Source organism: Peromyscus californicus, unplaced genomic scaffold, assembly GCF_007827085.1.
Source record: "Peromyscus californicus insignis strain IS unplaced genomic scaffold, ASM782708v3 Scaffold_10__1_contigs__length_136768540, whole genome shotgun sequence".
NCBI lineage: Eukaryota > Metazoa > Chordata > Mammalia > Rodentia > Cricetidae > Peromyscus > Peromyscus californicus.
In genome coordinates this window covers 123479543-123493925 of record NW_026294391.1, presented here as the reverse complement: position 1 = coordinate 123493925, position 14383 = coordinate 123479543, and the positions used below count along the sequence as shown (strand labels likewise).

The 14383-nt window shown below is 38.7% G+C and overlaps 1 protein-coding gene across 5 annotated transcripts; it reads left to right on the top strand.

The window, feature by feature from the left end:
• The first annotated feature begins 1133 nt into the window (after nucleotides 1-1133).
• Nucleotides 1134-13222, top strand: Slitrk4 (SLIT and NTRK like family member 4). 5 transcript variants are annotated; one of them, XM_052740175.1, is made up of 2 exons: nucleotides 1134-1356; nucleotides 5087-13222. In XM_052740175.1, the coding sequence occupies exon 2, from the start codon at nucleotides 5137-5139 to the stop codon at nucleotides 7648-7650; it is 2514 nt and encodes an 837-aa protein (XP_052596135.1). In that variant the 5' UTR covers nucleotides 1134-1356; nucleotides 5087-5136; the 3' UTR covers nucleotides 7651-13222. The 5 variants fall into 5 exon arrangements, with proteins under 5 accessions (XP_052596135.1, XP_052596172.1, XP_052596162.1 ...); XM_052740212.1 differs by lacking the exon at nucleotides 1134-1356 and adding an exon at nucleotides 2298-2382; XM_052740202.1 differs by lacking the exon at nucleotides 1134-1356 and adding an exon at nucleotides 2407-2426.
• The last annotated feature ends 1161 nt before the right edge of the window (nucleotides 13223-14383 follow it).

Here is a 14383-nt window from a genome sequence, read left to right as displayed (position 1 = left end):
CGGAGAAGTGGAATGCACACAACGCCTCTGTTATAGGGTTTGAGCTCGAAACTGGGCATGCTCAGTAGCCAAAGCGTTTTTTTTTTTCCTGTTTTCTTTTTTTCTGTTTTTACCCCCTCCCCTTTTAGTTTCAAGCGCAGTATCACTCCCTGTCCCACAGCTCTCTTTCCTCTACCCTTAAGCCCCTGTTCCTACCTTCAGCTCCTTAATTCCTGCTTAACACTTTTTAGCTGAAGGCCTGTGGAGTTCTAAAATACACAGAATTAAGTCATATCCTGATAACCCTGCTAAATAAGCTCACTTTGGGCTAAAGCTTCACACTTTTGCCTTAAAGCTTCAGGCCCCTCACATGCAGACAGGTAGGGGGAGTGCGAATACCACTGGATCCATGAAATTGGTCCCAAGAAGGCTCTATCCAGAATCGCTGCTACTGAAGTATTCCCAAAGCCCCCTGTTCTGCCTGGTGACAATTAGCCAAAGGTACCCTACCCATGATATAAAAGCCAAGTACGACTGGCGCATTTCAATGTCATTGTTCTTCACTCACTCCTCTACTCTGGAATTATTCAATTCCACCACGTAGACTTGAAGACCCTATGTCTCCTACCCCAGCCCCCACCCCCATCTCCTTGGCCCGGGCTTTCCAAAATTTCTTTTCCATACCCCTGGGTTCTTGCTTGTTCTCTCAGAGGAACACTGTGTGTGTGTGTGTGTGTGTGTGTGTGTGTGTGTGTGTGTGTGTGTGTGTGTGTGTGTGTGTTCGCAAGCGCGTGCATGCTCGCGTTCCTTTCCTTGTTATGGTGCTGGAGGAAGAGAAAGGACTCGAGAATGCATATGTGGTAGGGTGATGTAGGTTAGTGCAACCGCGTTAGGGAACTAGGGTTTCAATGCCAAAGCATCAGGGTCGCTCCTCCCTAAGGGATGTTTTAGGCAAAAGAGGAGGTGGATGCCAGAAGGAAAGCGTTTTGTCTTTCCTTTCCAGTGTGTGGGTAGAAAAGGACTCAAGTGTGGGTGTCTGCTGGAGGGTCAAGGGGCTCAGGAATGAGCGGGCATAGAAGCGGTTTGGTGTCCAGAGGGAGGGCTGTGTGTGATCCAGGGGGCGGGGGCGGGGGCGGGGATTCGGTGCGTGTATGTAAAGGTGCAGCCCGTGTGCGAGGGTCTGGGTGCGCGCGCGGTGTCTGGCCGGGTGCGCGCGCGCGCCGCTGCCCGCTTGCTTGCCTGCTAAAGGCTGTTCGGTGGGTTTGACCGGCGAGCCAGCGCCAAGAAGCAGGATCTCAGATAACATAGAGACCGTCGCGGAAACTGAGGAGTGAGTCGGAACGCGGTGGATCCTGTACAGGTCTTGGGGCTCCAGAGGTGGGTGAATTTCAAGCCTGGTCTGCGCGAGCTGCAAGGGAAGGCGCGCAGCCTCTTTCCGGCTGGGCTTGGCACAGTGCATGTGCGCGCGCCTGGAGGGAAGCAGGTAGCTTATTATTTTTAGTTGGAGTCGTGTTGGTTTGGGGCCCGTTGAGTAGACGAAGTGGACATGTTAGTTAACCCCCAACCCGCAAAACACACACACACACACACACACACACACACACACACACACACACACACACACACACACCTCCCACTTGCCTGCCCACGGCGCGATCTCTTGTCCTCGAGGACCGAAAGAATCCGGGTGTCCTTAACATCCCTGCCCCTGGGGCAGCCTGGGCAGCAGGGAAAGAAAGTGTCCCGGTCTGTGGCACCGTGCGCTGGGGTTGCTGTGCTGATCTGGGCTTTGTGCTCTGTGCCCTACTCTCAGGCACTGTGTGGGGACTTGAATGTGGGGATTCAGGCGGTGGCCGACGGACTGCTCAGAGACTGCTGGCACTCAGCAAGACAGGCAATATGGGTGGAAGAGCCTGTGGGTAACTGAGAGCCCAGCAAAGCCGGGCGAACGCTAGCAGCAACACTTTTCAAGGTTCCTAAATGTTGAGCTGATTTCTGCCTGGGTGAACAAGATCCTATAGCTGGCCTGGGCAGGTGGGGGTGGGGGGCAATGACCGGGCCACAGATCGAGGCAACAGAACTATGGGGTTCACTCTGACTGTGGCAAATGGGTCTTTGATGCCCCGATGTTATACCCTGGCCTGAACTAGTCATCTCTTCCTCTTGCTCATCCACTGCACGTTCGGATCTAGAGAGGCCAAAGAAAACTCCAGCAGCTATCCCTTTTGGGACGGGAGCGCGCTGAGAATTGTGTGCGCAGCGGGACTGAAGGCCCCCGCGACATCGTGCACAGTACCCCGCCCCCGCCCCCGCCTCCCAGCCCGGGAGGCTGCTGCTCCGGCCGGGTATCCAGGAGGGGGCTGCGTGCCGGCTCTGGGCACCGGGATGCGGCAAAACATTGCGGTACGCGCCAGCGGCCCCTCCAACCGCGTCGCCTCCAGCTAGAGGTAGCAGCGCTCAGGCGGCGACAACGGCTGGTCTCTCTACCACCCCACCCCCACCTCGGTCGTCAGGGAGGGGGCAGCTAAGGTTTCCCATATCTTCTACTATGATGCCTCATCGACTTGTGGACCCCTTTGGCAGGCTAGCTTTCTCCGTTTGGGCATGGAGCGCTAGGAGCGGCACTCTGGTGGATGCTGGATTTATGGTAGGGCAAGGTTTGTGCAGTCCTGGACAGCCTTTGGAACTGAATGTCTTGCTAGGCACCACCAAGAGATGGAAACACAGAAAGGCAAATTCGACCCTCATGGAAGCCTGAGAGGTGGTTTAGGGTACCCAACCCATACTTCGTAAGGTTTTCTTTCTCGGTTTGTATTTTTGCTGTTTGTCACAATTTTTAGAATATGTTAGTGGTATCTTTTTTTCTTACAGTTACTCTTCCTGGCTTCTTTTTTTCTAACCTCATTTTTTCACAGTTCTCCAACTCTCAATTTCTGTTGCCCTTTCAGTGCTTGTTTGCCTCTCCTTGGTGGGCTGACTCTTCCTCTGCCTTGCTTGTTTGCTCCAGCTGCTTTTGGCTTCCTCTGTTTCACTGGAACAGCATTTGGGAACTTCCTAGCTCTTCCATGCGCCTCCCCCACCCTTTTTGCTACTTAAAGTAGAAATTACTAATAAGAGGGCAGCTCTTTATGTATTTTCACATCTGTTATGCTTCTACTTCTTGTTTCTGAATTCTGGTTATTCGAATTTTGTTTTGTTTTGTTTTACTTTTTGTGTTTTGTTTGTTTTTAGTTTGGTTGCATTTTGGTTTCTTTGTTTTTGGGTGGGGGTGGTTAGGAACAAGAAATGACTCAACTGAACCAAAATAGCTGTTGAAAGCTACATCAACACAAGGCGAAAAAGACCAAGTAAAATTTTGATTTTACAATTGAAGTTGTTTTGGGTGATGTCATGCTTAAAAAATATGACTTCTTTTTGCAACGACACTCAAGCCATAACAGTGAATAGGGGAAATGTCCACCTATATGGCAGCCAGATAGCATCTCAGGGTTGCTGGCTGTATTCTGAACCAAGATACTTTAAATGTAAACCTTTCTAGGTCTTGGCTAATGGATTGTCTACCTTGAGACACATTTGGTTTTACCACTAGCTGATTCCTTGTGAGGAAAAAAAGAAAAGAAAAAAAAAAAGAGTTTCTGTATGACACATATTTTCTTATTGTTTTCCTGAGTGTTTTATTTATTTAATTGATATTTGGTGGTGACCATATGAAAATTGCAGCCAGCTTCCTCACATTCACTACTGGAAAGATTCACAAGCCTAAAATTGCATCAGTAAAATGCATACTGTTTGTGTTCCAAACTCTCTTTCTCTCTGTCTCTCTCTCTCTGACTCTGTCTCTCTGTGTCTCTGTGTGTCTCTCTCTGTCGCTCTCTCTCTCTCCCTCTCTCCCTTTCTCTTTCCCTCGTGTGTGTGTGTGTGTGTGTGTGTGTGTGTGTGTGTGTGTGTGTGTGTGCGCGTGTGCGCAGGTTTTTAAGTGTTTGGCTTCAAAGGGTTAATTTTTGAGCCATTAAACTCTTCCAAGAAGTAATTCTTCATTTGTTTACAGGCAGGGGCATGGCATTATCTTTTAGGGATGGTGTTTGGGAACTAAAGGTTTTATGTAAAACTGAAATATTTAGAATTGAATATATCTGCTTCTGCAGATAAAACTGCTCAACGACTGTGGCATGTGGACTCCTCTTCCTTAGCACTGACAGGCTGTGGCCAAAGTGAAGGTGATATGCATTTAAACCAAGGGGTCAGTGGGGATTGGGTTCAAACTGACAAATGAAGAACAGGAGAGGGACAGACAGGCAGAAAAGCCATTTCTGGTGGGTGGAAATACTGCCTGAAAATCAGCTGAGCAGTGCAAGAATAAGCAGGTCCCTTTTCTGCTTCCAGGGACCCAAAGACAAAAGCTTTTTAACCCCATTTGTGAAGTGACTGACAGCAAAGTAGGTGCTGTTTATTAATCTGACAGTTTTCTAGAGCACCATAGGGTCACCTATGCTTTTGAAAGCAGATTACAGGAGCGAAGTGATTCATGGCAACGTGCTTACCTAAGTGCCAAAGCACAGGCAAATTTCTTTCCAGGGCATATTCAATGTAGCTCTTTTAACTGTCTTCTTTAAAGGAACCCAGCCCTCCCACTGCCATCCTCCACTGAAATTTGAGTTCAATTATGGTCTCGACCCAGCCTCTGTATCTAGCAGAAGCCTGGAGAATAGATTTTCACCAATTGTGGTATGGTTTTGGTGTAGAGGACTTGAAATAAGTGTTGTTCTAGTATGTTCATTAAGTTACAAATAGCAAGCTTGGGGCTAGTGTTAAGGGCAAAGTTTGGTGGTTCAAGTTAAAAATTTAATTTATTAAGATGTCAGTATGATTTTAAATCTCCTTTCTTACCATTTGTTATATATTCTACACATGTACATTTTGTACAAATTACAGATATAAAGTATGTGACATTTTTGTGGTTATTATTGTTCAGTGGAGTACAGATCTGGCTGCCTTAAAAAGTACTGTGCTAGAGATTGTAGCCATGTATTCACAATGAGATGATTTAAGCACAAATATTTTTTTCAAGGAATAATCATTGAAAAACTGTTTTCTTTTTATTTTTTAGATTATTTCTCTTTATTCAGAAGCATAGAGTTGTTTGCTGATTGCAAGAAGATGTTTCTTTGGCTCTTTCTGATTGTGTCAGCCCTGATTTCTTCAACAAATGCAGATTCCGACATATCAGTGGAAATTTGCAATGTGTGCTCCTGCGTGTCAGTAGAGAATGTGCTCTATGTCAATTGTGAGAAGGTTTCAGTCTACAGACCAAACCAGCTGAAACCACCTTGGTCTAATTTTTATCACCTCAATTTCCAAAACAATTTTTTAAATATCCTCTATCCAAATACATTCGTAAACTTTTCACATGCAGTGTCTCTGCATCTGGGAAATAATAAGCTGCAGAACATTGAGGGAGGAGCCTTTCTCGGGCTCAGTGCATTAAAGCAGTTGCACTTGAACAACAATGAATTAAAGATTCTCCGAGCTGACACTTTCCTTGGCATAGAGAACTTGGAGTATCTCCAGGCTGACTACAATTTAATCAAGTATATTGAACGAGGAGCCTTCAATAAGCTCCACAAACTGAAAGTTCTCATTCTTAATGACAATCTGATTTCATTCCTTCCTGATAATATTTTTCGATTCGCATCTTTAACCCATCTGGATATACGAGGAAACAGAATCCAGAAACTCCCCTATATTGGAGTTCTGGAACACATTGGCCGGGTTGTTGAATTGCAGCTGGAAGATAACCCTTGGAACTGTAGCTGTGATTTGTTGCCTCTAAAGGCTTGGTTGGAGAATATGCCATATAACATTTACATAGGAGAAGCTATCTGTGAAACTCCCAGTGACTTATATGGGAGGCTTTTAAAGGAAACCAACAAACAAGAATTATGCCCCATGGGCACAGGAAGTGATTTTGATGTTCGCATTCTGCCTCCATCTCAACTGGAAAATGGCTACACCACTCCCAATGGTCACACTACTCAAACAACCTTGCACAGATTAGTGACCAAACCACCCAAAACAACAAATCCTTCCAAAATCTCTGGAATAGTGGCAGGCAAAGCCCTCTCCAACCGAAATCTCAGTCAAATTGTGTCATACCAAACGAGAGTGCCTCCTCTTACACCTTGCCCAGCACCCTGCTTTTGCAAAACACATCCTTCTGATTTGGGGCTGAGTGTGAATTGCCAAGAGAAAAATATACAATCCATGTCTGAACTGATACCAAAACCTTTAAATGCCAAGAAGTTGCATGTCAATGGCAATAACATCAAAGATGTGGACATTTCAGACTTCACTGAGTTTGAAGGACTGGATTTGCTCCATTTAGGCAGCAATCAGATTACGGTGATCAAAGGAGAAGTGTTCCGCAATCTGACCAATCTACGAAGGCTTTATCTCAATGGAAATCAGATCGAAAGGCTGGACCCTGAAATATTTTCAGGCCTTCATAACCTGCAGTATCTGTATTTGGAATACAATTTGATTAAGGAAATCTTAGCAGGCACCTTTGACTCCATGCCCAATTTGCAGCTTCTGTACTTGAACAATAATCTCTTAAAGAGCCTTCCAGTTTACATTTTTTCTGGAGCACCTCTTGCTAGACTGAACCTGAGGAACAACAAATTCATGTACCTACCTGTCAGTGGAGTCCTCGATCAGTTGCAGTCTCTTACACAAATTGATTTGGAGGGAAACCCTTGGGACTGCACTTGTGACTTGGTAGCGTTAAAGCTGTGGCTGGAGAAGTTAAATGATGGAATTGTTGTGAAAGAACTGAAATGTGAGACTCCTGTTCAGTTTGCCAACATAGAACTGAAGTCCCTCAAAAATGAAATCTTATGTCCTAAACTCCTAAACAAGCCATCTGCGCCATTCACAAGCCCTGCACCTGCAATTGCGTTCACCACTCCGTTGGGTCCCATTCGAAGCCCTCCTGGGGGCCCAGTGCCTCTGTCTATTTTAATCTTAAGTATCTTGGTGGTCCTCATTTTAACTGTCTTTGTTGCATTTTGCCTTCTTGTTTTTGTGCTGAGACGCAACAAGAAACCCACAGTGAAGCACGAAGGTTTGGGGAACCCTGAGTGTGGCTCCATGCAGCTGCAACTAAGGAAGCATGACCACAAAACCAATAAAAAAGATGGACTGAGCACAGAAGCATTCATTCCACAAACCATAGAACAGATGAGCAAGAGTCACACCTGTGGCCTGAAAGAATCTGAAACCGGGTTCATGTTTTCAGATCCTCCGGGACAGAAGGTCATGATGAGAAATGCTGCCGACAAAGACAAAGATTTACTGCATGTAGATACCAGGAAGAGATTGAGCACAATTGATGAGCTAGATGAACTATTCCCTAGCAGAGATTCCAACGTGTTTATTCAGAATTTTCTTGAAAGCAAAAAGGAGTATAACAGCATTGGTGTCAGTGGCTTTGAAATCCGCTATCCAGAAAAACAACAAGATAAAAAAAACAAGAAGTCACTGATAGGTGGTAACCACAGTAAAATTGTTGTGGAACAAAGGAAGAGTGAGTATTTTGAACTGAAGGCAAAACTTCAGAGTTCTCCTGACTACCTACAGGTCCTTGAGGAGCAAACAGCTTTGAACAAGATATAGGTCATGTAATCTAACTTCATTAAGAGGTCATTATTTAATGATGAAAGTGCCTTTTGTTGACTTCTAACTTCCAAATACTATATTATCATTAGGCATAGAGGCAGGTGTTTCCAAGGGTATCTCATTAACTGTAGCTATAAAGATGTGTCAAGTAGAAGAGAATTTCCTTAATAGATTTTACTACATAAAACCTATACTGTGGAGACCTGTGGGGATACTGCAAACTCTATTGCCGAAGGGATGCTTTATAAACATAATACACTGAATTTAACCTCAAGAGGCAAATCAGTTTTGTACTCTGATACAAAACCTCCGTCTCTTTGTGCTTTGTAAAGCAAACTCAAGAAAACTGGTACCAGTGTTTGTACCTCAGCTGGGTCCTTCATCTTGCACGTAGATTAAGTTGGTGAAACTGGAATAACCCTTTTGATTTGTGGCATTGTAACAACTCTTTGTAAAGGTTACCTTAAAAGTGTAAAAAACAAATAAGCATGCAAAGAGAGAACATTTGGTAGTATTTGTAAATTGGTAAAATTTATGGCCTGCATCTTGAAACTGCTGGATTTACAATGTTAAATCATGCAAATACTTGTTTAAAATATACCATGCATTACATAACTATAAAATAAATTTGAACACTTTAAGTATTACCTGTCTATACATAAAAACCAAAAGGAGAAAAAACAATCAATGTGAGTTACATAGCATTTGTGGTGATTTAGAGAAAAATATGATGTTTATCAGAATTAAACGTGGCTCAAATTAAACTAGAGTTTGTTCTCAGTTATGTCAAATACCCACAATCCTTAACGGTTGTCCCAAATTAGCAAAGTGCTTACCATGTGAGCGCACCCAAAGCTATTTTTGTAACATAATTCATATTTATGAAGTACTTTGTATACTAAATAGGAAAACATGTACTCCTTAATATGTATTTAATATGCCTGACTTATTTTCCTGATCACAGCAAATTTATCAGTAAGTATAAATTGAGATAAAAAAATACTAAAGTGAAACTGAAGCTAATGTGTACAGAAATATTTGGGACTCTGTGATCAAGTATAATTTAAAAACAGAAAAAAATACAAAAATTCCAAAAAATAAAAAAAAAAATCCGTGCTATTCTTGTGAATTTAGTGTATTATCTTCAGATTTGTTACCAACTGTGCATTTTAAAATAGGCTCCTTAGTTTTATAGTATTGTGTCTGGGGCAGTTGTTATTTGCCATCAATTGTCTTGCTTTCCAAGATTCTATGAGCTTAATTCAAATAGTTTTAATTACAATATTCAACAAAATAATGACTAAGATTAATAGTATATTGTATGCATCAGTATCCTGTTCTTTCATCATTCTGACTACTATCAGATAATCTAGTAGAACTATAAACATCATGGTAATCTTGGCTATCAAAGCCATAGTGTAAAATGCTTGCACTGGTCTCAGATGAATTCATGTTCTACAACTACAACGGAATTGCCCCTGTGTTTGTGTGTGCTCTTAAGTTCTAGATCAAAATTGGTCAAATGAATGAAGTATTTGCTCATGGGTTGATATCTGAAGATGTTTAGGATCTCTGATTAGTAAATCAATATTCAGAAACTCATTGCCTTCTTTGCCAGCTTTGTGTGTGTGTGTGTGTGTGTGTGTGTGTGTGTGTGTGTGTGTGTATGTGTTGTGGTGTGATGAATTATTGTATTATTCAGTAAGGTAACCAAGAAAGCAAACAGACATTCTTCATGAATTTCAAGTGGCAGATATTTTGATGCAGTTTCCAAAAGGATATTGTAACAGCAATCCCTTTGTTAAATGCTAATTTCAAGACTTTATGCGTTTGTTTCAAAATTTTAAATAAAATTTGACATTATTACAGGACTATGTATGTGTGTGTGTGTGTGTGTGTGTGTGTGTGTGTGTGTGTGTATGTGTGTGCATGCATGTGTGTTTGGTTATATATGCATATATAGATAATTAGGAAATTTTTTTAGATAGCAAATAAAATCTCCCTATGTATGTGCTGGTGCTCTTAAAACTTTAATGTGTAATTTTCAGTTTCATGACAATGTCTGTGAAAACTTTATATGAATATAAACACATCCAAACAAATAATTGCTTTCTGATCTTGAAAGAAAAGAAGTGTGTTCAAATGCTAATTTTCATCTGCAGTTTCATAAGGACATTTAATATGCCATTACCATGCATGCGTGCATCCATGGATTTAAGGGCTCCTAATGCATACTGACAGGATAAAGATGCAAAGGCTTCCAACAAAGTGTTTTTGTTTATCCCGTCAATAAAGTGTGGATTCAGAAATCTTAAATGAACACTTATAGGAGGAACTAGAAAGCTCCATGCATAAGCTGGGGCTAATAGGTCATTGGGATGATGTCCTTTTATTCAGTGTAGTGATGGTTGGAAGATGTTTCAAGATTTCTGCAGAATTGTCAGCGGCAAGAGTACCTGCTACCATCTCAAAGCTTGCTGTAGTATATTGTCTATCTCACACTCTACTGCTGGAAGCTATAAATGCTCAAAAATTTTTAAGAAAAAACATAATTTAACTGTATGTGCTTATATGGAGGTTCTAATTGTAAATGGAAGTAACAAATTCTTAGTTAAGGCTAACATACTTTCCTTAACTAAAGTCATTGTGCCTACATTATACAGTGTATGCTATTTTGCACCAGTCTCTCATTACTTCTTGTATCTTTCATGATGCTGTAGTTAGGTATAAATTCTGAGTTGAGTACAAGAGCAGTTTAAATACTGTATCTGCATTTTGTTGGCTTCAGCTATAATCTTGATGTTAGTTTAACCCCTTGAAGTATGATATGTACATGGTAAAACATTTTTTTAGTAGACTTTGATTGAAATTTTGAAAAGCCAAGAATTGGTCATCTTTAATGTGCTATGACACATCATGGTCTTCTTGGCATAGTATTCTTGTGTATGGACTGTGTTAGAACAGTTGCAGAGAAAACTAGATCTTATGAAATCAGTGAAGGGGTAAGATAATATATTGTGTCCGTGTAATATAAATCAAGTTTTAAATTATTTTTTTATGAAATCAATAAAAATGATTCAATTCTTTTAAAGTAAATCTTTGTGTAATTTTATGAGAAAGCAGCTATTAAAGTACAGTGATTAAATATATAAGGCAATTTATATCCTATACTTAGTTTTCCATTCTGAATAACAGTATTAACAAATATATTAATTATAAAGTTATTAAAAACCATTATTATTTGTGATTTTCATAAACATTTAGTTTTGTACACCATAAGGATGCATAAATATTAAAGGGCATGGCCTCATGAGTAATGTCACAGTTATTTCAGAAATATCAAAGTCAATCTAGAAATGTATGGCGATAACTTTAATCTACAATATCATTTGCATGACTTCCATGGATAGTATATGAAATGAGCACAGCGAGATTTTTTTTCATCTTTATTTTTTTTCTCTTTCAATTTTTTGTCGTCCTTGCATCCAAAGAGTTAGGGAGAAAATATATTAAGAATGTATTTATAGGTACTATTTTGAAATAAAGTAGAGAATATGTATTATATTGTTTTTAGCCTGCTTTGATTATTTTTATTTTAGATTAATTAATAAAAAAGTAATGCTATAAAATCTAATGTAAATCACAGCAAAGAACCATTCTAATGAACTTTGTTTGCTTTAAATTACACCAAGATATTAGAATTTATTAAATGCCATTTTTCTGGAACCATTAATAAAATTATTTGGTACAATGTTATTTTTGAAGCCACTGTTTGTTAAGTATATTTATCTTTTCATTGTTTTTCAGAAAAAATAATTAAAACAGTAACCAAACTGCTGATTATATCACTCAAATTTGAGGGATATATATATCTATATCTATATATAGATATATAGATATAGATATATAGATATATATATAAATTTATAATACTGTTCACACTCAATTGAAAGATGTTTTCTTTACAAACATAGTTGCAATCTGTATTCCTTTGTTTTGTACTGGCAGTCCCTCAGAGAACAGTTGTCAGTGTACAAATCAACATACTTTGATCATTTTGCATTCTCACCATTTAGAATCTAACAAATTCAAATAGGCAAATATTAGTTTTCAGTTGGGAACTATCAACTCGAATACTTCTACAGAAACTTCAGAATATCTACATTCCACGGCAAGCTTGACTAATTTCAAGTTTCTTACACACTTAATGTGGTAAATGACTATTTTTAACTGAGTTTCTTTTAAAGTAACCAAAAATATCCGTCAATCACTTGATGCATATTCTGCGGTTGAAAAAAAAAATGAACCAATTGTATTATAGTTATATTCAGAGCAGAAAAAGAAATATCAAAAGGCTTCATTTGCCATAAGGAGGTTTTAAATCATGTGTCCCTAAACTAATTGAAGTAGAGTACACAGAAGTATAAATTAAGATTTATGTGACTTTACAACTATATATAAACTGTGCTGAAAGTTGGCACAATATAGATAGTAAGCACAAGGTAGTTGTTCCCAGCCATTCCATTATGCAGACAAGTGGCATCAAATCAAGGGTCATACTCATGTTCAGTGTTCATTCAATTAGTTACAGGTCAGATTAACTGAATGAAACTATTGGTGGTGTCCCTTAATAGGAATAGTTATAAGTTTAAGTGACAATTGTTATCTCTCAATTACAGATTTCTAGGGGATCTGTCTTTTGTTAAATTAAAACCAAATGGGAGGTTAAATGAACCTAAATGACTTTTTCTATAAAAACTGCCTACAGTGTAAATTTTAATTTAATTTTCTTGTATTTTTTATTCTATTTAGTTTCCAGTGATTAAGAGGATAGCATTGGAAAAGGAAAAATTAAAGAAAGTGGTTCTACTATATCTTCTATTAAATACTATGATCTATAATTTTTTAAAAACTTTTTTAGTTTGTTGTTCTTATATCTACACAGGGGAAATGCATTGAAGCTTTGAGGCAATTAAATACTTTGGGTCGAGAAAATATGAGACTGGGAATATAAAAGATTTGAACTCCACATTGCTTGGCAATTACAAGTTAAACTGACAATAGAACCCAGAACCAAGAGATAACAAGTCAATCTTTCACTATAGTTTACTTTTGTAGACATTGCCTGCACATAAACACAAATTCTAGCCATTCTAATATTAAAATAGAAAAGACAAATTGCTTGAAAAATTCATTAATGAAGTCCTTAGAGAGCTAATGGGAGTATATAGTGAATAAATACCTACCTTTACTTTTAAATTGGCTATAGAGAAACAAAACGGTCTTTTAGAGTACCTGAACAATATTATTTCTCTCAGTTGGCAACTCACAAATAGTAGATCATGTCAGATGCTGTTGATAAACATCTAAGGAAGCCATGTTATGCAATGGATAATAATTATGAAAATGTTTAAGAATCACATTAAGCATTGTTTTCCCTACTAAGCAATTGCAATGTATATTTCCATCATTGTTTTATGTAAACTAAATCATTGTGGTAAATTTCTGGAGTTGGTATGGAGTAACTTTAATGCTGTTTTCATGAATAAAAGTCTTTTCTTATAGGTCATATGTGTAGCCATTCAGTGTTTTTATTAGTCAGCTATTAGCAAAGCTCAAGTACAAAGAGAAATTCAAATAATTTGCTATTTACTTGGTATGGTTATCCTATTAGTTGACATAAGTAAGGAAGTTATATCTGTACATACACAAATGCACACAGAAAGTAATACACACAAACACTGAGTGATACACAAATATGGATATCTAGTCATTAAATATTGAAATGTTCCTGCCTCATTTAAAGTTTGCAAATGACATAGTTATTTTATTCCCATTTATAACTGTTTTCCTTTTAAATTGGAACATAACTACAGTATATAGTAGTAATTGGACTGAGATTATCCCCTTGGATTTAAGTCACCTAACTGTCAAGTGATTTGAATTTTATTTTCCTCATTTGTTGAATTTCTCATTTGGCTCATCATTTGTGTGCTTACTAAATGAATACCATGTGCTATTCACAGAACACCAGCCTTGGTGTAAATCAAGCCTGCTGCAACCTTGTATAAACATGCTCAGAGAAGCATGCAGATACTATTTATATAGAGCCATCTATATACAAAATATGGAATCCCAGGGTGAGATTTGTGATTAAAAATTATTAGAATATGCAAATCTATTATAAAAGAAGGATCATTTAGTTGAAACTGGTGACTAGAGATTAAGTAGGGTAAAGAAGTTAAAGGAATATTCATAGAAATAAATACTTATCAGATCTCAAAACCTAAATGCTGAAAAGTCTTCATGGTAAAATTATATGAAATATTAAACTCATTTCCTTATTTTAACTATGATTTGTTTATTTTAAATTAATATGAAATCCAAGCAGTGCCCATAAAGCCATCATAATTATTATTTTCAGATAAACTGGTCAAATAAGACATATCCTTTGGATGATGTATTTTTGTTGTTGTTGACTGATGTTATGGATTGATGTTGGAGCCTTCTGATTTGTCATTATCTGTTAAAATAATGACAAGTGATATTTCTGTTTAAAGAAGTAGGTAAAATATACATATTATACCTAAGATATTTTTAGGGAATAAAAGAGATCATTACAAGCATTAGATTCCAATGTTGTAGTAAAATGTTGCTTGGTCTTCTGTTTTGTTTTCAGAAATTTTACTTCAGTAGAAAATATCAAATGCCTATTTCGGAAGCCATTTCC